Genomic DNA, 27,802 nt, shown 5'->3' with positions numbered 1-27,802 from the left:
AACTTGGGACTGTTGGCTCTTATTATTTTACTATTTGCCCCTGAGAAGAGTCTGGCTCTGTTTTCACTGTACTCTCCATTAGATGCTGGAAGATATAATTAGTTCCCAACTTAGTTCCCTCATGGTACCTCCTCTCTTCCCTATACAACCCATGATTGCACCCTGGCCTTTTATATGAATTACACCTCATATCCACCTGTAATCCCTCCTCCCCTTTTTTATCTTCTAACAGAGTCTAAGTATATATTGCTTCTGTTACACAAGTTTTAACAAACGTACAAGGGTTTTGCAAAGAATATAACCCCAAGGATCTACTATTCAAAGAGAACTTCAGGTTCTCTTACTGCATTGTGTTGGTGGCACTGAGGACACATTTTATGAGTAATTTTCAGGTTGGCATACAAGGTCTAAGTTTATGCCAGTGTGTGCACTTGCCTAGTTTGAATATACAACAAAGCCACGTGATTTCTTTTTCAATAGGCATTCAGCATTCACAGAGTAGTTCCAACTGGAAAAGTGGGAGGTTTTTAGTCTTTTTTGAAACATTTATTTTCAACATTTCTCAGAGATCATCTCAGATGTTAATCCCCAAAGCACACAGGCACGTGGGAGGAAGACAAATCCTTTAGATCACATCTAAACTTCCTAAAAATTAAATGTGAATTTACAGCACCTACAAATCTTCTTAAAGAGCAACTAAAGAAATAAACCTGGTGTTTCAGATCTGATAGAACAATATATTTAAAGAGCATGTGAATCATGAGCTAGAGATTTCCCAGAAAAATTATAATTCTTCACAGTATGTTGACTGAGGTGAGCCAGGGCAGTAGTACGCCTACAGGGAACAAGAATGTCCCCTGAAAATAGCTGCTGCTTCTGGGGATAGACATGAAAAGGTAAAAGACGTGTTCTACACAGCTGAGATGGAGAAAGAAGCAGACCACTGTTCACAGATGGCTGCTAAAGCAGAGCACCCATCCTTTACACAAAAAATTATTCCAGGGCACAAATACGGCTGAAGGGAAAGAAAAACGTTTTTATGACCTCAAAATTTTTGAAATCTCCAGTGTTCTCTTTGCCTATATTTCCAGTCTCTGCAGGCATCAATACAATTTCCCTGAATTTTCCCTTTTCTTACCATGTTTGATATTTTTCTCATTTTTCAATGGAAACAAACATTGGAGATAAGTGATGATGCAAACAACATAAAGATAGCATCTTTTGAGAAAGTTTGGAGAGAACTATAGCATGATTGTGAAACAGAAAGAAACCATGTTAGCTTTGAGATGACAACTACAACACAAAATCAGTCTTACTTCTCACAGAGCACACAGGGCTACAATCCAGGTCATTCCTCTGAATCATCAAATGTGGTCTTTTAGAAGCACACCAGCAAAATCAAGCCTAAGCTGACCTATAAATCTTCATGTGGAAAATGGAACATCCCCTTTTGCAGATTGACTCTGTGTTTTTGTGCCTAGCCATTTTCCATTTGCTCACATAAACCATCAGTATTTCCAGTACAACACAGCCCTAGAACCAGAAATGGACTCCTCTGTTAAGGTCACGACAGTATTTAATCAGAAACCATACAAGCCCTGCCATTTTGAAGCAGGTTATGAAATGGCAGCCCCGAAAGGCATGTGTAACTCATTAACAGTAACTTGCAACGCTGATCAGTTAGCGGAAGTACTTTATCATCATAGTGGCATATTTTCACATTTATTGGCATGACAAATCAGTGTCATTAGCTAATGAGATCTGATTGAAGCAAAAATAATTGCTATTATCCCCACTAACAGAGTATCTCAGAGAAAAAAAGCTCCTTATTTTCCTTGCTTTCTATGGGATGAGTGTAGGTAGGCAAGCAGCAAAAGTGCTGTGTCAGGCTGAAGCAGGAGCATGTGATGGATAGAATTTGTATGTCAAGTAGACAAAACACATCACGACAATAAATTCTGAGCTACGAATTGAGCGTATGGAAGCAGCAGAATTCAAAAGGTCAGGGTATTCTTTACCAGTAAAGATGTGGAGATAATTAGGAAAATAATCAGCAAATACTCAGAAGACCAGGTAAATTGGTCTGACTCCTCCCACTAACAAAGGTAGCAGAGACATTAAAACATTTTCTGGTGAGAAATTTCCATTTGAATTCTCTTGCCAAGTGACACTGTTAAGTAGGAATTCTGTTAAACAGCAGGATGTCTGATCTCAATCTGAGCAAATGCCTAGACCATTCCAACGTAATGTTCATGGGTCCAAATGCAAAATTCACTTCTGCTTGCCAGAACATTTGACACTGTGCTATGTTCTTCCCATTCTTGTTCTTTCAACAGTAGTGGCACAATATGCTATTTCTTTTCCTTCATCTTGAGATGTTTCTAACTTTTACTTTAGTGATATACAGGATTCCTCTTCTGGAACCAGCTTATAAATCAAAACCAGACCTAAATCAAACTTTTCAACTAAGCTGTCCTCATCTCTTATTTGCCTGTGTGTCATGTGTTCTTTTTATTATGGTCCAGTCATGTAAATGCCTGTGGTAGTGAGGATAAATCTAGTCAGCCTGGAGATCCTGCCAGTCCCAAGGAACTCAGGACATTTATAAGGAGTCAGAATTTCAGAAGTCAGAAAGGTCCAGTGATTTATCAATCTCTTGAAAACATCCATCCCCACTGCTGAAGCAGGACAAGCTGGAACAGGTTGTTCAGGACCTTTTATAGTAGGGTTTTGAATATCTCCAAGGATGGACACTCCACAACCTCTCTGAGAAAACTATTTCAGTGTTTGACCACCTACACATTAAAAAAAAAAAATTTTTTTTGTTCAAATGGAATTTCTTGTGTTTCAATTTGTGCCTGTAGCCTCTTCTCCTGTCACTGGGCACTCTTGAGAAGAGTCTGTCTGCCTCCTCTTCATTCCCCACATCCATGAAGTATTTACACACTCTGATAAGATCCCTCTCTCTTCTTTAGACTCTCTGGGCCCAATCATGTAACATGCCTGTAGCAACTAAAAATGTGGGTTAAAACTCTAGCTTGGAGGACTGTATTCCGTAAAGTACTGACTTCTGAAAGTATCTAGAGGCTAGTTACAGTAGTCTGTCCAATCTTAATTGCTAGGAGACTATAGCAAAAAATGATTAGACAATCTCATGATGGATGAGTGCAACAACATTACTTAAGAACAAGTTACTGATGGTATTTCTGTATACCATAGCAGCAAAATGGGCACAGTAATTGCATGGAATTTTGGTGTCCTGATTTTTGATTTGGGCTATTAGAGCTTGTTATTCGAAATAAACGCAGGTGGTTCTCTATGAAGAATAAAATTAAGCTGTGGAACTCCTTGCCAAGGATACTGTAGAGCTGATAGATTTATATGAGTTCAAAATAAGACTCAACATGTTCCAGTCTTAGAAGAGAAGCCAGTGGAGGGTATTTTAATACATAAAACCTATTTCATCCTCAAGAAGACCCTGCAAAGTAGGGGGTGCAAATCAGAAGAATATCAAAGAAAATATCGTAAATTGCAGCCCTATTGATATTTCTTTTAGGCATCTGGTTTTGGCCACTGCTAGAGATAGGATACTGTATCAAATCAACCTGCTGTTTGATCCAGTATGGAAACTGGAGAAAGAGCAGAAGATGACTTACAGTCTCTAGGTATTGGCATTACATATTAAAGGCTCTTTAGTCTTCTGTAAGAGAATATCAGCCAGAAGCTGAGGCCAGTCATTTCAAAGAGAAAATAACAGCATTTTTAACAGTGAAGAAGACTACCAACTTTCTGAGCAGTCTGTTCCAATAGTTAAGGTTGTCAGTTCTTAATGCCTTCAAATCGAGATACAAACAGAATGTTTTAGATTTAATTCAGAGTAACTGGGTGCAATGGAATAGTAGGTGATACAAAATCAAATTGACTTAATGAGCCCTTTTCCTTTCAAAATCCTACAATTCCATAAATCATATCTTAGCAAAAAAGTTCATTGCACATTTATGCAGGGAAGAAGTGCAAAACTACCAAATGTAATTCACTGCTGAGGACTTCTTGCCTTCTGAACCACTAATGGACAGCAAAAGCAAATGGAAAAAATACTTTTAAATTAAGTTAACATTTTAACCTGAAATACTTTTCTTTAACTGCATAATTGTGGGATTTACAAACTTTTATAAGAAAACTGAGCAGACAAGTGTTTTTCCACAACAGAAGATAAACTTGTCCTTTGATTTCTTGTTGAAGAAGGCAGTAGTTTTCTCTGTAGAAAGTAGAAACTACACATCTTATCTGAGTTTAGTAATTCCTTGCACAGTATCCCCTGGGGCTTCTAATGACTCCAATGATTTCAGTGTAGAAGGTGACTTTACAGTGTGGTTACAAATAAAAATGCCTATAGCATACCTGTAGAAAGTTTTACTCCTATCATGCATCTTTCTCTGCTGACAGACATGTCATTTAATGTAAATCAGTTTCTCTGTTAGAATAATACCTAAAGAAGCTCTGTCGCTGAGAAGCTGCATTAATGATTTATGCCTCATTTCAAAGGGATGAGCAACGGCCTTATTACAGCTTCATAATATAAATCCATACAATACAGGGTTGCTATGACAACTGATGAGCGCTAATAGCTAGATTCAAAGGACCTTGTTCAAAACTGTCACTTAGTGCAGTTCAATGTAGCTCAGTCATTTGCACCTGTAAGAACTGGGAGAAGGCCATGCAGGAACAGAACAGAGCAGAACAGTTCACTTACAGTCACAGCTTTACAGCTGAGTGCCTTACCTCTGAGCTATGCAGTGGTAGCCTGGAGGCTTTTCAACCCCTAGCAGAAGTATCCAAACTGGCGTTTGGCTGCAGCAATACTGGGCTCACCACCGGCCCCCGAAGCCACCTGAGGAGCATGGTGAATTAGTTCACAACCAGTTCCATTTATCCATATTCAAAAGATGAAATTACAAAGAGATAAGACAATTAAACACCTTGCTGATACTGAAAATGGGCTGCCCACTCCTCTAGACTTCTTTTCTCAAAACTGTGATCTTAGCTGTGTTTTCCGCCCAAATCCTCCCACTAACTCTGATATTTGTCAGATTTTGCTGGGCTAGTTCAGCTCACTAATCCAGCAGATTAGTGAACTCTGCCTTCGCCCCCCCCACCCCCCGCCTTTTCCCTTGAGATTCTGACAAGGGAGTAACTTAAAGTGGTTTATTGCAGAGTTCTAATGCCTTAGAAAAGATAAAATGTAGGAGTAACGACTAGCAAGGATGGTTGCAAACCTATCCTGTACTCTACCCCTGAAAAAGATGGCACCTGAGCATTTCTAACAGCTATACAGACACAGTAATATACACATGAATGATTCATATGCTTGATTTGCTCTGCAAAGGCTAAAGATGGCACAAGATAAAACACCAGGCACAACACCATATATTATAGAGGGATGATAATTGTGGCTGCTGCTGTTCCTTTTTGCAAGTCCAGACAAAATCTGAGCTGAGTACATATTGCAAAGGTGCAGATACACACACAACACAATAATGTCATCAGCCACACAGAGAACACAGCAGGGTCTTCACTGTTCATTACTCACGTACACATAAACAGAACTCAAGTAATATGAGCACTTGAGTAAGACTCGGAGTCACATAATGTTCTACTTGAATGTCTCCATTCCACAGGTTTCCCTACTCACTTCCTGTTTTCAGTGAAAACCAGTAATTCCTAGTGAGAAAGCTCCTCTGAATCTGAGTTCTTCTAGGAATGGGAAGACTTGCAATGATTGTTGTGCCCAGAAGAAGCACATTCTAGAAAAGGCACTGGAAGGACACTGATGGCTGCAGAGGCTAAACATCATTTTCCAGTATAGCTGGATTTGTTTGAAACACTTTCCTCTTCAGTTTGAAAGGAAAGCAGCAATGCTTGTCTGACTAATCAGATGTCCTTTAACTTCCAGTACATTTGGAAGGAATCAGTGTCACCACATACAGTATTTCAGATTAGTAATAGCAAGGAACTTTTATACCTGCCTGTAAATCTAACCTACAGATTTTTTTCCCTTGAGAAGTCTATTTTCATCATACAATAATCAGTTGCCTTTTACTAGTTTCATATTAAAAGAACTTTAGTTGTTTGAGGTGTAAACAGGTCAAAGTGTCCATCTTTCTTTTTTTCAAGAGTGTATGTGAGTGCTATTGCAATTCCTGTAATTTCAGTAATCAAAAAGACCCATTATTTCAACAGCTGTGGATGAATTCAGGAAATTGCTACTGATTAGCTTTATGAGCATCTTTCTGCTTTCTAAAACAAGCTTCCACTTGTGCAGATGATGAAGTGGATTTATTCCAAAACGATCTCACATGGTAGAAAATTCTGCCAATATACGGATGTTGCAAACAAAAACGGTCTCAAGTTAGGAAATTCTGCTTGAGTTAATTTACTACGAAGCAACACAAATATTTTATCGATGATTCAGGTTCTGGGGAAAGAAAAAGAATGCAAACCACTAGACAAAAATATTCATGTACATTTTTTTCTCTCCTCCGCTCCCAAATTTCAGTTTCTTTTATCTTCACGTGAGGTACACTGTTAGAATTTACCCAGTGAGCCAACAGGCAGCACAGAAGTTGAGGCAATGTGCATAACACTTGGGCCAAACCAAGTAATATGATCTCTACCATTCACTGCCCAGTGCTTCCAGTTGTCCTGGACACAGGGATTCCAGTTGTCCTGTTCTTCATTTTTCCCTGCTCAAGCATGGGAAGTGACCACTGACCGCAGTTTTTTCAGAGGCAAACTTTCTTCAATGTGATCTGTTCCTCACACATTCCTTGTGTGTGGAGTGTTCCCACCTTAACGGCTGCAGATTGCTCCTTAAATATGTCATGGGAGGAGGTGCTGTGCACTTCTCTCAGTAAGGTTATAGTGTGCAATGATTTTTTTCCACTGTTGCTCGGTTCACATCTGGGCAGGCTGGAATCATTTCTGGCTGGCACGCAGTACGTCATGATCTCCCCATTCAAAAGGGCTAGAAGCACTGTGTTATATCCACGCAAATACGCTTTGTAGTGTGCATGATACCCAAAGATCTGTTAGTATTGGGTACTTGACCAGGCTGAGATAAATTCCTCCCACTTTCTCCTACCAACTCATCATCCTCTCTAAGAGTTTATGTAGGTGCACACTGCCTGTGAGCTGATTCACTGTACAGAAGACGAAGAAACACGTCTGTGTCAAGGAGTTACATCAGTGAACTTGAGAGGATGAAGCCCGCTGAGTGCAAGGAGCTATTTTTTCAGCAGAATTTCTCATTCTCTATTGTTGGTACTTTTCATTCTAGTAACGGAAATTTTCAAGACTTTATACATCACTAAAAGAATACAGTACTGTCACCAATCTTACACCACCTATGAATTTTTTTCATGGAAGACTCCATGACCCAGAGGCCATGATGCACAGTTGTATCATGATCTCGGCTTATCTTCATCCAAAAAGCTTTTGCGAAAAGGTGGACGGGGAGACTGTGAGCAAACTAAAGCTAATGCAAAAAGGGAGAGGGAGAGGGAGGGAAAGGGAAAAGGAAGAAAGTTTAACTGCTATCAAGCCAGAATTAGATTTCTGAAGATCTGAGAAAAATAATGAGGTATGAAACCCTGATGGAGAGTCAGAAGACAGCAATCCAGCAACACAGAGATAAGATGGCATCAAGGAAAATGGAAAGCTGACAATTCCCACACCAGTTTGATGACCACCTGGGCAGTAGAACCTGTCCCAAACCAGAGTCTTTTCACACGTTATTCATACCTGTGTTCTGTAAGCACTATTCAATCCATAAGTTCTGTTTATTCAGGTGTGCCAACAGGTGACTAGCCCCTGGCCTGAGGTTTAGCTAATCAAACAGACCATGAAAAACTCTGGGCACGACACAAGCAACTCTGAACATTACAAATAACAGAGTGAGATGCTGGTAACAGTTACGGACAGCACTGTGAGCAATAGCTGGACTTCACAAGTGGAGAAGGGGGAGTTACACAGTAACTTCACAGGTAATTAGAACGGAACAGTAGGGAATCTTTTGGGAGTGGAAACCTGCAAGGCCAGCAGCACCTAAGTAATTATACCAATAATAGCATGTAAAGCTGAGGTAACTTAGGAAATGGCAGAAGAAATATGTATGTGGGTACAGATGAAGAAAATCTGGGACTAACAGGGAAAAGGCAACTAGGGACAAGTTGTTTCTTTGAGATATGAAGAGCAAAGAAAGGGAGAGGTCAGGGTGGATGGTGGAAGCATGGGAAAAAAAAATCAAGAAAAGGTAGAGTAAAAGGGACCAGTTGTATACAAGCAAGCTGCTTATCTGAGTAAGCCTTGTATCCCATAGCTGCAGGCTACTCAATCTTTTTATTAAACCTTATTTCTACCAAATTTCTGCATGATTCGGGGGAGAGGATGAGGGCAGAGTGAGAGGGGGAGAGCACTGCAAGTCACAGGATTTGTATACATGGATGTTTTCATTAGCAAACTTCAATCTTGATTTGCTGGAAAGGAAGAGAAGGATTGGGCTATCTGTGTTCCTATTTATGGGAATGATGTTTGTGTAATGTGGGTGACAAGCAGTGAAGACATCAACCTCTGTGTTGTCAGTGTGGCTGATGATGTTAAGTGCTGTGTATCTGCACCTTTGCAATACGTATTCTGCTTGGGTTTCAGCTGGACTTACAAAAAGGAACAGCATCAGCCACAGCTATCAGTCTGAGACACAAGATACTTTCTGGGTCTTAGATTGCACCAGATTTGTCTCTAGTAGAAGAAATCCCTGTCATCACAGGATTCAGCTGCTCCTTAGCATTGTTTGCCCTCAAGTTGTGTATATTCTGCTAGCAGGGTCTCAGTGCACACTAAGAGACGTCCAAATAAAAATGATCCTGTGGAAGTCACATAAAGAAAATTCACCTCACATGTCACTGTCCTTCAAAATTGAGATGAACTTCAAGGGAATAAGAAATTAAGAATCAGAATTTGGGAGCTTGTGAGGCTAGAGTCATGGGCAGTAAAGCTGAAATTAAGCCTTCAAACTGTCTTCCTGAGGCTTACAGAAGCTGGAAGAAATATTGCCAGTTCTGATGTTGACGGGGTAGAAAACACTCTACTGCAGGGGAACAGATCATTCAAAGCCAATTAGCACAGCCAATATTTAAACTGATGACACTTCTTCCCTAATTGAAATTAGGACAAAGAGTTGTTTTTGCTGATGTTTAAATTAGGGGCTGCACTAGTTCAGCTTCAGTCAGGACCGAACACAGATGGTTCAGTTCTGAGATTTCCATGATGGACAATATGCAGCAGTCTATAACGTGACTCATCTTTCCACAAGCAATTATGGTTTTCAAGAAGCAATCCTGGGAAGTGAACAGAAAGCCTATTGATTTTCAGTAATGGATGCTTATTGTGCTCCTTTTGTGTTTTACAGCTTCTTAGGCACCTCACTGAAACCAAGGGGTTTTTTTTATTTGGATGAGTAGATTCTCGGGAATCAACAAGGGGAAAACTCCTAAGCATCAGCTTATCCTGGGCTACTTAGTTCATCTATCATTACTGATAGAAGTAAAATTAAAACCCTGGTTATGCTACCTGATAGGGAAGGGCTCATGTTTGGATCCCAACTCATAGGAAAGGGTATTTGAGTGCTGGTATGGATATAGAAATTGCTGTAGGGGAAAGTCTGCAAACCTCTATTGTATAGTTCTTGGAACTCGATACATACCTTTGATCAGACTGAAATCCCAAGGGCACAATTAATTACCGACAAAGTTTTTATCCAAAAATAAGTTACTGAGTTAGTGCTTAACATTCATCTGTAGTTTCAAATTGATTCATTATTCAAATGAAAAATAACTTTTTAAAAACATTTAGAAAAGGAATTAAAAACAATGTCTGTAACAGTCTCATAAAATGAAATCTACAGTTTTGCTTGATATTTTAATGCACAATAAATTATGTCATGCGTTCTAGTTTCCAAACAACCTCGCCATCATGGATAATTGTTCTTGAATGTTTACCACAGTAGCTTGATGCAGTGAAGACATATACCAACGGGAATAATTGTTGATCATGTGCTGGAAGGGTGACCCATTCTTAAGTTTCTTTTTTTTGTATATATTTGACAAAGGTTTTCAAAATTAATTATGGCATTTGCGTTTCTTATGATCTGATTTTCTAAAACATGTCCCTGTGGATTTGATTTTTCAAACAGTGTATCTCAATGCACTCAGGCCCTGGGGGAACGCTGTGCGGCAGATGCTTTTGAAAAATCAGTCACATGTTTAAGTACACGAGGAATTTTTTCTTAACATTGCTAAAGAGAGCAATATCTCACTGGATTTTGGTGAGATTTTTCACTCCTTAATTGCTGGTAAGTTTCTCAAAATCTTCCTCAAAGTAAGATCTGCCATTTCTGAAAATTCTACCTCCAACATCTGGCATGAAACTTTCTATGACAGACTTTTGGAGATAAGGACCTGTTCAGTCAGCCTAACATACTTAGTACTACCAACAACTATACCTATATCAATTTTTAAAAAACTGTACACAAAGGTTAGCACAAAATCAGGATCTAAAGAGCTCTGAAATAAGCAGTATTCAGAAGACAGGTCATTAACATCAGTAAGAATTTACTTCACATTCCAAGTAGTTTTCTTCCTATAAAGTTATTTCTTATTATTAATAAAGTGGTATCTTCTACAAGCCTGATAGTAAAGCAGGATTCAGTGGTGTTAGGCATCAAACAGAATTAAAAGACTGTTACTGCCCCAAATACATTGTCAATTAACTGAAGGTAATATTTATAAAAGCAGAGATCAGAGCACACGAAGATTTTAAGTTTCACTTACACCTACACTCAGAACACAGCAGAATATTTGGAAGATAAAAGCAAATCTGACAGTGCTATGTAGTGTTGTATAAACGTATGACATGCCCCAGCATTTTATTGCCTGATACAGCAAGACTTTTTATTCATATCAGATTGAAGTTCAATGGTTTTCTCTTTCACTTTATCTTCATGTTCTTTTAAAAACCTGGGGGAAAGAAACAATGCTTTAGAGAAAAAAGTCGATAATACTCATAAGAGATCAAACAAAAAACATTTTCCCAAGCCTATAGAATTGTCCAGAGAATAACAGAAAATGATAGAATGTTGCAAACTAACAAACAACCAGAAAAGTACAATTATGGTGGCTCCATCACAAAACTGCCTTTGTTCATTTAGTTAGAAAAATTTAGTTAGTGCTGATTGTCAGCATTTATTGTATGTTATGGAGACTCAAAACAGTGACTTCTATTTTTGAGGCTGGAACAAAACAAAACCGTATCTAGCTACCTACACATTTATCAATTACCTGACACTTTCACAAAATTTCACTGATTTCAGCAACAATATTAAAGATCTGCCAACTCATTACCAGTGCCTTTATTTCCGTAAGTAGTTCAGAGGGCACATATTTTCCTGTATTTTTACCTCTATCCTTTATACAACTTCAAAAATCCATTTCTCCCTGTCTCCCAATCCCCAGGCAAACAGTAGAATTCGAGCTGTAATGAGCAGAGGGAAGAAAGAAGCATATCCAATGTCCTGCTGCAAGGAGTCAGCAGCATCCATTTTCAAGTATATTTCTCCAAACCTTCAAGACATTCTTGCAAGACCTATCACAACATCCTAGGCCCTCAGCTTTCCTAGCAACAATTCATGTGTTTCTGGACCTATAGAGAGCTTCGCTAGCCTAACATAGGACTCTTTATGCACCTGAGCAACTACTCAGTCAGAGCAACAGGCTCAGGCTACAGATCAGTTTAAAAGGAACAAATATTTCATCACTCTAAGTTCCTATAAAACTAATTTAACCAAGAGAATTCACTCTGTCATCAATGATGGGGAAGTCAGGCATGTAAAGAACTCATAGACTGTGTGTTTCTTCTTACCTAGCTAAGTGAAGCACAGACTTTTCCACATTGTACCCAGAACATGCACTGCATTCATAGAAAATTAAATTGTAATCCTACAATCAAACAGAAAGACCATTTCAATTACTTTTGCACAATATCTCACTCCAGTTTTAAAAAAAGCAATGCAGATAAACTGAAATATGCAAATAAAGAAACAGAAATAGATCATCGGAAAAATTATGATTTAACTCTAAAGCTAACAGTAAAGAGTAACAAAAGAAGTCCAACCATTGGTCACAAACAACTATATGATTCTCTTAGCAGATATTTATTCTATATAGTAGCTTTAGCTATAAGAGCTGAAACACAAACATGCCTTGTAAGGTACTGAAGTCTTGTGAGCTTTCCTTGTGACAATCAGGCAACTAGTACATCACCGAGTGCTGGACAAAGCAGGAGAAAAGAATTCCAATAATTTTTGTTTCATCTTTTTGTATATGTGAATTTTTTCTGCACCTACTTTTGCAGTCAGCCTGCACCTTTGGTTCTGCACCCCCTGGGAGCTTTGCAATTAAGAACAGAAGATAAATTATCAAGTCTTGGAGAGATTCTCTGTACTTCAGCTGAAGTCTTATCACCATAAATGCAAATGCAAGAGATTATCTGCACAAAAGCCTGACCTGGCAGTTGTGACCGCAAAGAAGTTTGAAAGGGAATGACAGATAATCCTCCAAAATAGACATCTGTCTACCTCCACAACATACTACATTACAGCTCACCTACACTGCCTCTATGGTTTTAGAACATGTCCTTTTATCCATCCAGATTTCAAGGTTCTAGTCACTTTCCACTTTTCTATGTGTCTTATTGCTATTTATGGCAGTAGCTTAAAATTCAAATAAATAAGTCAGTACCTTAGGAAATTACAATCACATCTGCAAATTTTCATTTGTTTGTTATAAACCGTGGCTACTGCATTAGTATTTATTTAACCACTCTTCATAAGACACTTACAATTCAGTTTTCAAAGGTTCCCATTAAAATGACCAGGTATTCCAGTTGTGGTTTGGGCTTTTTTACATGTATACACCATGCTTCAAAATTCACACAACTTCTGTAAATTTTTGTTGTCTTCACAAAATTTCAGAGACAAAAAGTGGGGAAAAGAAACGTCATAAATATGGTAGTTTATTTTAGCATCACTAACAAAGGGCTTCAGGGTTAACAAATGTTAGTTTTGTATACGTTGTCAATGGTTATATTGTTTGTTCTAGTGAAAAACAGGATTGAACCACTCACAGTAATTTCTGAATGGCCACATAAGCACAGAAGAGCAGAGAAGGAAGAAATCAGGCAATGTTAGTGTTGGATAGCTATTTTTTTTTAACCAGTGTTCTGTATAACATTTACAATTATGTAACCCTATGATTCTCTTGCTTTTCTTAGAAAAGGTTTAAGATAAAATTTGACTGGGTCAAATTTCTTGCTAGCTATGCAAACAGAAATTTGAAATAAAATTTACACTCTCCTCTTTCTGCTCAGCTGATCAGAACTCTAATAGAAAACCCACAGCTACTTTATGTCAGTCAGAGAGTGATACTACTCTGACATCTTCCCCACATACAACAAACAGAATGTCACTAGAGGAGAACTCCCAGTGATGACATCATTTATGCTGGTATGAATCTAAATGGAAAGATAGCAACTTAAACTCAATTGATAATAATGGCTTAATTCTGTCTGTCTGGCAAAAGGTTTCCTCTGAAAGGGGAGACAGCCTGGAAATGCAAAGAGTCATTCCTTTGATTCAAAGAGGAAACTTTAATTGATAGCATACCCAAGGAGCACAAGTAGCCAGGAAATGCCATCCATCTCCATCCAAGAATTAGCTATTGAACCTTGGAGACCAGTGCCAATTACTTCATTTTAAAAACTTACCTACAAATCAGCAGACATCTAAAGAACAGGTAGGAAAATTAATTATTACTAAAGGGAGCTGGGTGATTTCTGTCCTGTAAAGTAATATCACTCTGAGAATAGCTCCCTCATTAGCAGTATTTATATAACAATGCCACTGACAGGTTGACAAAGGAGACACTGTAGGAACACACAGAAAGAGTGCTCATCCCATGAAGCATATATAGTCTGCAGTCAAGGCAGACAAAGGCATTACTATCTTATTTTATAGTTAAGGAAGAGTGACAGAGAAGGATTTATTGACCTGCTTAAGATCTCTCAGGAAACGTGCAGTGCCAAAACAAAATCATTCTGAGTATGAGCATGCCTGAGCAGCACCTTTATCATAAAGCATTTTATTTTAATAATTGTCAGTGGCTACACTAATCCATTGAAATAGAACATCAGCTGTTCCTGGATGCTCACAATATGTCTGAATACTCTATGTATTGTGCTTATATGATCTCTTGATCAGTAGATCAAGCTAAGCTAAACAGAAATTTTATTAAATGGAGTTTTCTTTCTGGATCCTCTGCTGAAAAAGTCAAATGGACTTCCATGATCCCTATGGTCATTCTATTCCCTTTTCTCAAGGTGTAACACACACTGCAACTACCAGTCTTCTCAAATGACGAGGACTCTCTTCAGGCTGCCATTCTTCCTTTTAATAACTAACCATGCTGCCTGCCTTGCAAAGGAGTTATGTGAATTTGTAGTACACTGACTTACAAGGTGTTGGACAGAAGCAAAACAAGGGTTAACACAGCTGGGCTGGAATGGCCTCTGAAAGTACACATTCCTTTCTGACTACAGGAAAAGCTAGGTAAAACCAAACCCATCCTGTGAGATATTGAAACAGTTCTTAAAACTGCTGGACTTCAGGGTCAACAGGCTAATCTGTTTCTTTGTCTGCACAAGAACAGGTTGTTTTCACCAAATATGGCTGTATTTGTATCATCTCAGCATCTAGTCCAGTGTATTTTGGATCATGTGTGAGTAATCACTGTAGGTGATTATTCACAAAGTAAGTAACTCAGTTGCATTCACAAATAGAGACAGTGGTATGTGGTTTCATAGGAATTACACGGCCATTTAGCAAGAATTAATATTTCATTAAAATTCATGGTTATTATTAGCTCAGCAGGCAAATTATTATAATTTAATTATATCTATGCTGCTTCTCAACTAATCCATTGTCATTAATCATTCCTTAACTACCTCAGGCAGCACATTCACACATTCAAATGAGTCATTCAGATCCATTCATTTGATTATAACCATCTTATTTGACAACTTTCTTTGTTTTACTTATGCAAAACATTTTATTTTTTTGCATGACATGTTAGAATTAATAGCCTGGTGGGCTGTGAATTCTATATACTAGAATGATTCATCTCTGTTTTAACTAGTACAGTTTTTTTAGAGAGTGAGATGACACATAAGACACCTACTCTCTGTCCATTTAGCATTTATGTGTCACTTGTTTTTTCACAGAAGGATTCAATGTTACACCCTGGAGTCCCTTCCTCCAGGGTCTCAAAGCTATTGGCATATCCATGCATAAAAGAAAATAAAGCTGATTTCCTACAGGGAGAATCTCTGAGGGATAAAGTTCAAGACTGATATTGCTCTCCTATTAAAACAAAATAATAGATACAAACCTGAATATGGAGGTATGATTTCAAAAGGCTGTATGAATAACCAGATTAAGATAAAAAGAGATCTGGTCTTAATTCTTTCAGTTACAGAGAGGTGCCTAGCAGCAATCTTTCCTGGAAGAAAAATTCAGCTGCATTTCAAATTTTGAAAATACTCTTTTTGATTACTAGCAAGCAGAGCTGTAAATCTATTTTCAAAGGAGAAACAAGTAAATATGTGAAATCCAGCACATTGTTTAATGTAGGTATATTCCTATCAATTCAGTTAATTTTTCAGGAATATTGTAATGAGTTATTATTAAATAAATGAATATTCTGCAGGCATTGATGTTCAGACTATATGCACTGCATAGAAAGAGTCAAAAGAAAATCTGATAGGCATGGCACACAGGAATATAAACAAGTATCTGGTATTTGCAGTCTCTTTAATGCTTAAATTATGCCCATGGATAACCAGTGCTGTGGTAGATGCAGACTGCTAACTCATTTTATCTCCTTGACGGAAAGTTACTAAAAGTAAACATGTTTTCTACTCCTACCACAGGAGTAACAGATGGTCTTCTGTGGTTTTACAGGAGGTAGGAGGGAGAAAAGGTCCCCAAATTATCTCTCTGTTAAGAATCCATCCACAGAGAAAAGGAAGAAAAAAAGAGAGAGGAAAAAAAGAAGGGAAGAAACAAAAGAGAGAGAAAAAGAGAAGAGACAGGAGAGAGACAATGAGAGTGAATTCTTAGATTTCTTTTTTCTCCACTCATTTTTGTTGTTTTTTTTTTTTTTGGTTGGTTGGTTGGTTTGGTTTTGGGGTGTTTTCTTTTAATCTACACAGTGTTATAACTACTATAATTATCAACAATTACATCACTGAGAGCTGAATTGATGAGGGTGACGAGGTTCCTAATCCTTAAAAATACTTGTCTGATCAAAATTAATCTGTGTTTCTATGAATTTAGATACATTGAGACTCCATTTTAAAACCTTCACCTTCAAGCTTTGGAAGGGGCTCCCTAAGTACAGGGAACCTTACCTTAGCAAGATGCTCTCCCATTCCCATGGGGACCTCACGTTCCTTTTCATTATCAGTTTTATTACCCAACAAAAGGACAGGTACATCCTCCCCAGTTGCCTCCTGCAGAACAAAGAACAAATATCAACTGAATGAGGCACTGTATTTAAAAAAAATCACAGATCAAGAGGATAAAAACTAACAAATGTCACGCTATGACAAGACATTTAAGACTTAACACATGAGCCAGGTAAGTGGCACTTTACTTACAAACATGTCAGGAGTTAAAGTTTGATAAAAGACATGAAAAAGACAGAATGCTTAGATTACACTAACTTGGCATTTTTTTAATAACAGCACAGAAGCTCATTAGACTCTATATTAAAACGGGAGAGAGAAAACCACCATAGTACACAGGCTCAGACATTGTGTGTTTATTGTCATTGCTTTTCTAATTACATGGCCAAGAAAAATAATGACAACACCTGGGTACAATTATGCCAAATGAATTACATGAAATAGTGGAGAAATACACAGAATAGGCCCCCAAAAATACACAGAATAGACAGAAATCAAAATTCATTCTGAAAAGGGTTATAATTATCACAGTGAGTGATACAGCAGTAAATGGACTTGGCCGTATGTCCAACTTAGCAACAGTTTGCAGCAAACAAAATTAGTCAGTAAAGAAGAGTGAACTATTACAGCTTGGAAAAAGGTTTTAACCACAATATTCAATCTTTCTGAATCAAAATCTAAAAAGCTCTTCTAGCTTTTACCATTCTGAATTAAAAGTCACTGATTTATTAAGATCATATATTTAATAAGGGCCTGTTCTTATCAAATGCATGCTAACATTACTTAAGTAAGACTACTCATGTGGAATAACTATGCCTGTTTGGAAACATTTGAATGACTGAGTCCTAATTTGAACTCACAAAGCCAACTCTTGGTCTTTATGGAAAACAGAATATTATATTAGAGCACATGCCAAATAAAATCGGGATAAATGATCTTTACATATCAATTTGTCCCTTACTTTTTCAGTGAGCAAACAGGAAGTCACACTTTGTTCTCACTATGACTCAGCCCTTTATAGCAGCAGCCTGAGTTTTATTTTTTGTTCTGGCCACAAGCAAATTCAGCTGCTTACACTCTTAGTATGTTTTAACTTTTAGTTTCCTCAAGTCATTCAGTGGCATGGTCTAGGATTTTATTTTCATGTGGCTGAAAGAATGATTCCCAGGAAACTGAACCGCCTATCATGTGACAGTTTCATAGCGCTAATGTAGTACTTTGTAGCACTTCAAATCGTATTTTTAAGTTTATGGCTTATGTTCACAATATAGTCAATTTCCCCTGAGCTCCATGGTTTGACTTGGCTGTCAGACTGCTCGTGATAATCAATGATCATCAGATCGCCATCACTGATCCAAAGCACCTCTCAACACTAGCAGTGATCCAACGGGAGTCATGAGCTAAATTACCTTTATGAGAAATCAGAGGATTCCATGCTGGGATTTCCCAACACCCATATCTGAAGTCCTTAAAAGCCTGGAACTATGATTCTTTACACAGATAGAGATTAAAAACTACCTTTAGTGGTAACTGTGCAGACCAAACTCACTAGCAAAAATGTACATGAAACACGTTGCTCTTTATGTTTTGCCCTGCTAAGAGCCCTTGTTCAGAAGAAGGTAGAGAATAATGACACTCGAGTTTAGATTTAACGTTATGTCATGTTACCTCAATGCTTATCAGCCACTGCCTGACAGCTGTGAATGTGTCTTTTGCTGTTATATCATACATCACAATGACACCATCAGCTTTTCTGAAAAACTGCTTGGTAATACTTCGGTACCTACAAGTAAAAACATGTTTATAGTTCTCTTCAACAAAAGCAGCAATCTGACACAGAAAAATTTATAGCAATTCCCCCCTCTCCCCTCCATCTCCCAAAGGAATATGTTGCCATACAGTTTCTTCTAATCATCACCTTAGGAAAGGTTAAAGCCCTCTTAACACGGTTCACCTATGCATTCAAAAATTCCATAAACTAGACAAGAGAGAAGCTGTAATATTGATCTTCACTGCAGATCCTGTTTGAAAGGTGAAGCTTACTATAAATCATAGTAAGCAATCCCATTCTACCAGACCCCACAAATTACTACAAAGACAAATAATTTGCTTAAAAAGAAAAGGTTTTTTAAAAAATAACTGTTTGGAAAAGTTCCCCCTGCTTTCTTTAATTGATTCTGGGTTAAGCTGGAAAACCAGTTGCATATCTCACCTTCTCCCACCCTCTTTCATTTTAAGATTGGAGGAGAAATTTCCCATTCATTAAATGCTCTTTAGTAGCAGAAAATTATACAACAGGTGAGGAGATGGGGAAAGAAATTGCCACTGAAAACTTAAAGAAATTTGGAGTTCTTTGACTACAATGGGATTGTTTTGGTAAAAAAACTCTTTGTTATCCGTTAAGGCATTTTCTGTCATATAAATAATTCTAGGTGTATTTTAAAATCAGTCTTCCTCCTAAAGAAATTGTGCAGTGTTAAACTTTTAAGAGTTCAAACAAGAATCTCTTTTACAGATTGGCAGTTTTTCAATGGACTTAGCAGCAAATCAGCACACTATTGATGCAAGGGAAGGATTTAAACTGAATCCACTGGTTCTGTTAGGAATTTGTTCCTCTCCTGAGAAGCAGGATTAGGTCCATGCTTACTAATCTTCAAATAGACGATTCAAGGAGGCAAAACCTTGAAATGTATACTGGTTTTGACTGGGATAGAGTTAATTTCATCACACAGTCTTCATTTCAAACAATGAGTTTTGTCACTTTCACCCCTCCAATTTTCTCCTCCATCCCATTGGATGGGGGAGTGAAGGAACAGCTACACAGCTTAGCTGACTACTAGGGTTAAACCACAACAGAATGTTTCTCACCGTTCCTGGCCAGCAGTGTCCCAGAGCTGCAGCGCTACTTGGGTATTATCTACTGTGACAGTTTTCACGTTGTAATCCACACCTACAACAGAAGTGCAAAGTAAGTTGTCTCCTTATATGCCGTTTGATCTCTGAAAAATGGATCCAGCAAATAGTAAATATTCCAGAAAGGTTACAAGATAGATATTACATTAAGAATTATGTCTATAGCCTCCAACTATCAGAGGACAACAAGAGCTTTTATTTGTCTGAAGTTCTTCAGTAATAAAATAATGAATGTTAATAGCATAGTTCAGTTTTTTAAAAGCTGTAAGGTAAGTCAATTTCCAAATTAGAGAACATGAGCCAAGGGTCCATTTGACAGTCCACACCAGCCCAAGCCATTTGGCCTGGAATTCATGCTGTATAACTTCAGTTGTATGAAATTTGTTAGTTTACTCAGAGGTAGCCACATAAGCACCTTCTGCAATTAGTGGAAAAACACAACGCACAGCACAGGGGACAATGGAACCTAAGAGAAATGCTGAAGATAAATGGACAGAACACGTGGAGAACCTCCTACCTACCCTGTTCAGAACATAGAAGATGAGCTCACTACAGTTATATGAGTCCCCTAATTAAGGGGTTAAATGGAAGTGAGATAAAAATTAATTTATCTAAACTTTTACATGAATCTTCTCCCAGTTTCCCTAACCTGTGAAGATATAAGTGTCTTCTGGATATTTATAACAATAATTAGAGTCTTAAATGTCAATCAGTCACTACCTCCTCCTAATGATAATCTGCATTTTCTTGTATCACAATGTATGTATCACTAAATCACAGAATCATTGAATAATTCAAATTGGAAGGGATCTCAGTAGGGCATCAACCATTTCTTTGGGGCCATTTTCCACATCGATGGGATTTTTGCCACTGGCAGTAATGAAAAAGCATCTACGTCAGCATTCCTTCAACAGACAATTACAAAATCTGGATGGAGGACATATCCATTGCTTATATCTCAAGGGAAGAAATTTGAACTGTTCTGTAGAAATTCAATGAGAACACTCTTCTCCACGTTGTTCACTTGACTTTTCAACTGCCTGTATCTTGCCAGCCATAGTCCACACCTATGAAACTCACTGATGTGAACATTAAAAATCAAAGCTATGACAAATACTTTCTTGCCATTTTCTTTGCAAGAACCCTGGATGACCAGCCAAAATATGAAAAAGGTCAGACTCATTCCTTTTCTTCTGGAAAATTTGCACACATTGTGTAAGACCTCAGAGTCTAGAGAAGTGTATTAGCCACTTACAAAACAACATGGATAGGACACAGCATATAGGTCTATAGGATATATGAATAGACAATTGCATATAGGTGTCTAAGCTCCCATTCCACTTAATAAAGATGTAGTCAATGAAAACCTAGAAGTCTAGGAAATTACTAAGCTCACCTTGAAGTAGGCATCAAGGGTCAGGTTAATTGGTGCCTAGGCTCTTCTTTCTGACTGGATTAATTTGGAGAGGATGGCAGGGTAGAATTCAATTGTTTGCTCACAGGCACCTAGTGCTATCTGAGATGTTCTTTGGTAATCAACATATCTGTTTCAGTATGGCAGAACACCCAGGAGACCTGCTCTCTTCCAAAGCAGTACGAGGACAGGATATCCATTTCAGAATAGTGAGATCTATAAGGAAATTCCAGCTTCACTGAAATCAGTAGGATTTTTGTGATTTATTTCAGTGCCGCCAGGATTTCACATCTCCATCAATTATCTGCTTCACAGCTTAGGAGAAATCATTTTGCATGTCCTACTTATACAATATCTGTGTGCTTCTGTTTTAAAACACAAGGCCTAATCTCAGTAGAAGCTGCTAAGTACTGTTGGAACAAAAATAATAATAGGAATAATGTTTCTTAAACTTACCTACAGTAGCAGATGTGCCTGGGAAAAAACGATCTTCACAAAATCTTCTTAAGAATGAAGTCTTTCCCACACTCGAATTGCCCACAAAAATAATCTTGAATAAGTGCTCTGGGACAGAGTTTATTCTCTCCTCCTTCAAGTAAGAGCAAAAATTAGTCCCAAACTGTTCTATAAATCTTGTTGCCTCTCCAGTTTAAGGCTGAGATGAGAAAAAGAATAGTTTAAATCCTATCATGTTCTCCATTACTCATGAAGCAATATTCTGTTTCTTAAAATAACTCAGCATTTCAGATGTTTGCTATGCATCATTCCAGATCATCTGAAGTGCAGTGATTTGCACTGAGCTCTGGAAGTATACTGAATATGAACCTTTGCATGACACTGCATTGAAAAATGAATGAAACTGCCAAAATAAAACAGTTTATGTTCGTGGCCACAAATCAAAATTTATAAAGCTTCACACAGCTCTGCTCAGTAGCTTCACCCTATACCAATGACAAAGAGGAAGCAGCACATCTTCATCTACATAACAGAAGCAAAGTCATAATTTTTTGGCTTATGCCACCAGATTCTTCTCTCTGCTACTACCATAGAGCCAAGAGCTTCCATCCAATTACTGCATTTCTGCATCTGTTGAACATTACAGGCAGAAGCAGGGGGGAAAGAGAGAGACAGAGAGAGAATTAGACCAGTTAATCTGGCTGTAAACATTCAGCTATGTTTCTGTCATTTCATTTTTTAAGTAGAAGGAACAACGATTTGTTCTGCTTATCCAGGTCCTGTTTACTGCAGGCTAAGCTAAATGAATGCTGGAGAGAATATTTATATCCTCTGTCAAGTAGGTCATTATTGCTTTGTATGTAGATCAGGAGTTGCTTAGGGAAGAACACTGTAGCACCAGCTGGTTTGCAGGGGGTGCCCTAGCAGGTCTCTTCTATTTTATGTAAAGGTGAAGGAAAAGGGAGTTTGAAAGTTTGTTTGCAATGCTGCAGAAGGGGAGCAAGATCATGATGGTATTGCCATTAGTATGTTGAGTTGGGGGCTGTGAGGAGGGAAAGGAGGGAGGGAAAGGCCCTCTCCCAGTCATTTGAGGTACAGAACTCTCAAGACTGCTGCCTTCATGAAGACATAAGAACTGAATTTACTGCCCAACAGTCCTTTGAATGAGACACTGAAGTCTGGACTTGGAAGTGTATTCTACAAATACACTGAAGTCTTACAGAAAGAAGAAACAGAGAGCTGCACTTATTGGGGAAAAAACCCAAACAACAAAACCTCAAGCTGCTGTCTTCCTTAGTATGAAAACAAATAAAATCATTCACTGCTGGAAATTTCGGGGACAAAAGTACATGCCTCTTTCATGATCTGGGCTAATAGCCCATTACAACTATACAGAGGTTTCTCATTCTCCTTTTCTATTAAAATCCCAAACCCCACTGCAACTATATGCTACTAGTAGTACACATACATTTATATAAAGCACATTTTCAGTTCTGCTGAAAAACATTCCCAGCTTATTAGACTGTGTGCTCTGGGAAATTAAAAAAAGTTAACATACAATCATCAGCTTGGCAGTATTTTCACAGTGCTTCTGAGAACAATAACTAAATATATGGACTACATGACCTGTAATACCTTGTCCCTAGTGGTCATACACACCTCAGTAGCACTAAGACTCAAAGACACCAAAGGCCTTCAGCTCAACTCCCAGCATAAGTCATTTTTCACTGAGATGTATCAACTCCACTGATGAAGATAACTTTAATAATCAAACTTGATTATAAACATGCATCTGAACACTATCCTAAGGGATAAGCTACTTCACAGTCTGCTTTAACAAAGTGCTGATGGCAAAATGGAATAGCAGTAGATGCAAATTTAGTTTAGTTTACAATGCAGTCTGAAAAAGTCTTCCCTAGATGGGTCTTTTGAGCAGTCCTTATCTAAACAGTAGTCAGGTCAAGTAACACACCTAGCTTTTGTGCAATTTAACACAAATGTGGAATATGACAGGTATAAACCCAGTGGTTCATATTCCATATTGAAATAACAGAGGGGAGAGGAATTGCATCTCAGGCAGAGGTTTTGGACAGAACATTTTGCTTTAATTTCCATTATGGTTCCTTCAGGTGTTTTCCCAATCACATTTCTGCTAATGCTAACTGCCACTTCATCTGTATAGCCACTCAGAAAAATGTTCTACCTGATTGTCAACTCCCAGATTAAATGGCAGTTGTTGGACAGTACATGGCTGGTGCAGACATTGGTTCACCTGTAAGATACAGTGGGTCATAAAGGATTAGGAGTTAAATTACTGTGAATATATGGTGAATAGGAAGGCTTAATGCCAGCAGCTAGGAGCCTGAGTTCTGTATAGTAAGCAATGAGATCATGGAATGAAGTAGTACAAAGCCATTATACAGAAGTGTTGCCCCCTTTGCACAAGTATTTCTAGATCCTACACTCCTTTGTACTTCACAGTTTTTGGGCAGCAAAATGTAAGCGAAGAGAAAGACTGGCTGCAGAAGACAGCCTAGTTGACATGTGGCCCTGAGACTCATACCTCATAACTCATGATGCACCAAGTAGCGAGTTACCTTTTTCTGAAGCTTTCTTCAGCTCCAGTTAAGCATTACATGCAGAGCTGACCTGAAAACACTTACTAATTGAATACCACTTCTTCTAGCTCAGGCATGCTGTCGGGAGAGGGAATAAGTGTGCAAGGACTGTATGGAACAAGATCGCTTTTGATGTCTAAATCTCATATTCAGAAAGTGGTGAACCCAGGAGCCATCATTTAGGAAACACAAAATTGTATGAGAAATTCATCTGACTGAAACTGCAGCATGTATGGAAGGAGACAATGCACTACTCACATCAAACAGCAGCAGTCAGACACTTACACAGCACAGAGACTGCCCTAAGCAATGAAATGCCATCAACTGAATACTCCTTGGCAGGCCAAGACAACCATGCACATACTTCAGTGCCACATGGACAGAGCTTACCAGAAAGGAGTATGCTGCTGTATTGCTGGGGGTTTTTTTAAACTAAATTTAAAAAACAAACAAACAAACAAAACAAGCAAAAAACCAATCCAAACTAAAGGCTGGGCTAAATCACTCGCACTTCATAGAGAGAAAACAAACAAGGAATTCCCAGTTCTAAGTAACCTTTGGAAATTAACTTCATGTTTACCCTCACCACATTTCTTTAGAAACTGAAATAAAATGTTTTCAACAACCAGGTGTAAGAAATTTTATGGTTTCTTCTCTCCACTCCCTGCTTGCTGTCAACCGTTTATGGGAAAAAAAGTATAAGAAACAAGATCTAGTTCCTACCCAGCTGAGAGGATGTGCTTTCAAAGGGCATGACTGCTGAAACAGAGGAGGCAGGACAGGTTTATCCTAGCTGCACAGGATGAGGTACCTGACATTTGCTGTCCTGAAGTCCAATGATGCCATCCTTTGAAAATCTGATACGAAATAAGTCATACAGCAAGCAAAAAGCATTCATCGAATTAAATAATTTCAAAAGATGAAGCTCTCTTCTGTACCCTAGACTTTTTATTAAAAGGTACCACTTAGAAGTTATTATATAACCATGGCATAATTCTACCGTAATTTTTAAGATATGCTTGCTTCTTCTAAAAGAACTATATAATTATGACCAAGCAAACCTCTTTTTCCTATACTTTAATCTTTTTAATACGTGCTTCAAGAATCTAAAAATGAGTAATACCTAACAATGATACTAAAATTAGAAAACAAGCACAGCTAGCTCTGAAGCAATAGCAGTGCAAGCAGAACTTTAAACTCATAAGAAATGTTCCTTCCAGCATATTGTTGTAAGGATTATTACAGCATTGTGAATTCATTGCTAACATGCATATACAAGCTAGAGCTGAAAAAAATATTGGATTTCTACTCGCTAATTAAGTCTTTTCAAAAAAATAATTAAAAAGTAATGGTATTTCTCTCATTATTTCTCAGATAATGTAACAGCTACCAAAACTGACTCAAAAGTATCAGAATTTGAGAAATACCACTTCGTAGCAAAAAAACCAAAAAAAAAACCAAACAATTTTTCAGAAAAAGTCTTACTTCTTTTTTAAGACCATTGCTAACTTTCAGCGGATATTCTTGTATCATCTATTACAAGGCTTAACTTCGCTTTTCCTAAACAGGCCTTCAGACATAAGTCTATGCACACACTGTCTGCAGTTACCGCCTTCAACATTTATCTGCAGTATATTTCCATCTCCCACTGGCTTATTTTGTCATGCTTCAACTTAAAAACAGAAGACTAAATAATTTCAGATTCTAAGAATAACACGTTACCCTTCAACACCATTTCATGCTTTCCAAGGTTCTTTAGAATAGAAAAGAACAGGACAGTTCCAGTCAGATGGGACCTACAGCGATCATCTAGTCCAGTTGCTTGACCACTTCAGGGCTGACCAGAAGTTAAAGCCTGTTATTAAGGGCATTATCCAAATGCTTCTTATCCACTGACAGGCTTGCAGCATGGACCACTTCCCTAGGAAGCCTGTTCCAGTGTCTGATCACACTCTCAGTAAAGAAACGTTTCCTAACATCAAGTCTGAGCCTCCCCTGAGGCAGCTTTGAACCGTTCCCATACATCCTATCACCGGATCCCAGGGAGAAGGCATCAGCACGTCCCTCTCCACTTCCCCTTCTCAGGGAGCTGCAGAGAGCAAAGGGGTTGCCCCTCAGCTTCCATTTCTCCAAACTAGACAAGCCCAGAGTCCTCAGTTTCTCCTCACAGCACATGCCTTCTAGCCCTGTCACCAGCTTTGTCGTCCTCCTCTGGATTCATTCAAGGACCTTCACATCCTCCTTAAATCATAGGGCCTAGAAATTCACACTATACTCAAGGTGAGGTTCCCTTTGTCCTCTTACATTTGACAGCGTTTCCTTCCCTACAGGCTGCTCTCTAGATGATGAAGGCGAGTGTTCCATTGACTGCTCTGTGTTTTTCTTATGCACTTCCATCTCAGAAGTACTGTCATCTTCCCCAGTCCATCTGTTAGGCTGCTTATCAACCAGCCTGTCAAGAAGCTGGGGTAGGTGATCTTCTTCAATTGATATTATTCTTTGGAGACGTGATGTTTTAGACATTCCTCCAGTGATTCCAGCATCAGGCTCTTCAGAGAGAACTCCATTCAGTCCAGCAGAATTCCTTCTCTTTGAGTTACTGAAAATATCATCTTCTTCAAATAAATGGCTAGACAGAGAAAAAAAGAAAGTACACCACAAAAACATATTGGAGCTGGCTCCTACTGTTTTATTCTAGTGTAACTGAATTTCATCTCCCATGTTTTTTACTACTCACAGCAAGCACAGTAGATTCAGTCCAATCTCTACTGAAGCAGAATTAGACATGAGATTAACCTCAGTTCTAATCTCATGGAATAGCTGAAGTATCTCTCCCGTGATTTTCTCATTTGCCACTCCCACCTCCATTCCTGAGGAATAATACAGCCTCCCAATCCAGATCCTTTCTATGTGTAACCTAATTCTGTCTTTAACAGGTAGGAGGGAGATGGGTTTGTTTAACATGGATTAAAAAAAATCTAAGTGGGGATTCAACAGAAGGAAGAGTGTAGATAAAATATATCCAGAGTCTTCTCAGGTGTGTGCAATGACCACAGATGCAAGCTGCAATAAAAGAAATGCCAACCTGATACAGGGAACAAAATTTCTTCAACAGACTGCTGCAGCAAAGGAACAGGTGCTCAAAGTGGCTGTGGGACTTCCACCCAGGTGTTCAAAAACTCAAATGAACAATGTCCTGAACAACCTTAACTAGCTAAGGAGTTAGACCTGCTTGAGGAGATTGTACTGGAAACATCAGAGGTCCTTCCTACCTAAATTTTAGCATGATTTTTTATGCCATAACTGCTTCTGCCAATGATGCTCCACTTCTCAGTACTGAACATACTAAACTGTACCTCTGAAAGCTTTCCCTCCTTACAGTTCATGACCCAGTGCCTTCAGGGTCATTGTCTTAGCTACTATTTCAAAGTGAAATACTAAGACTTTCCAGCTCCTCTCATCTCAAAGGAAGTGCTAATGTTTCACTGAGATTACCATCTTGTTCCTGTTGATTTCAAGTTTACAACCACACAGTCAAGAATCAAATTCTCTGTGTTTTACTAGTTGCACACCTCATACTTTACAACAGGACTGACATTCTCTGCAGTGACAGGAGATGGACTCTTTCAGGAAGTTACCAAGGAAACCATACTCATCATACATGGGGTAATGGGACAGCTTTTGTGCCTCCCAGCTTTTGTGCCTCCCAGCATATTCATCCACAATGGAGAAATCCCTTGCCTTTGCAGTTTTATGTGAAAACTTGTCA

General features: G+C 38.4%; 1 protein-coding gene across 3 annotated transcripts in view; it reads right to left on the bottom strand.

Moving 5' to 3' along the window:
- Window positions 1-10,590: 10,590 nt before the first annotated feature.
- Window positions 10,591-27,802, bottom strand: part of CRACR2A (calcium release activated channel regulator 2A) — a 54,578-nt gene continuing 37,366 nt past the window's right edge. The window contains exons 12-19 of one of the 3 annotated variants that reach the window (XM_017830104.1): window positions 26,338-26,662; window positions 23,619-23,687; window positions 21,416-21,548; window positions 19,501-19,582; window positions 18,301-18,415; window positions 16,576-16,677; window positions 11,974-12,050; window positions 10,591-11,072 (exon numbers count right to left, since the gene is read on the bottom strand). In XM_017830104.1, coding sequence (XP_017685593.1) covers window positions 10,982-11,072; window positions 11,974-12,050; window positions 16,576-16,677; window positions 18,301-18,415; window positions 19,501-19,582; window positions 21,416-21,548; window positions 23,619-23,687; window positions 26,338-26,662 — 994 coding nt within the window. In that variant the 3' untranslated portion in view covers window positions 10,591-10,981. The remainder of the gene's footprint in view (window positions 11,073-11,973; window positions 12,051-16,575; window positions 16,678-18,300; window positions 18,416-19,500; window positions 19,583-21,415; window positions 21,549-23,618; window positions 23,688-26,337; window positions 26,663-27,802) is intronic. The other 2 variants (XM_017830106.1, XR_001877237.1) reach the window with 2 other exon arrangements.

The sequence above is a fragment of the Lepidothrix coronata genome, unplaced genomic scaffold (assembly GCF_001604755.1).
Source record: "Lepidothrix coronata isolate B3197 unplaced genomic scaffold, Lepidothrix_coronata-1.0 Scaffold174, whole genome shotgun sequence".
Classification (NCBI taxonomy): Eukaryota; Metazoa; Chordata; class Aves; order Passeriformes; family Pipridae; genus Lepidothrix; species Lepidothrix coronata.
The sequence above is the reverse complement of the archived record's forward strand: the minus strand, read 5'-3'. Positions and strand labels throughout refer to the sequence as shown.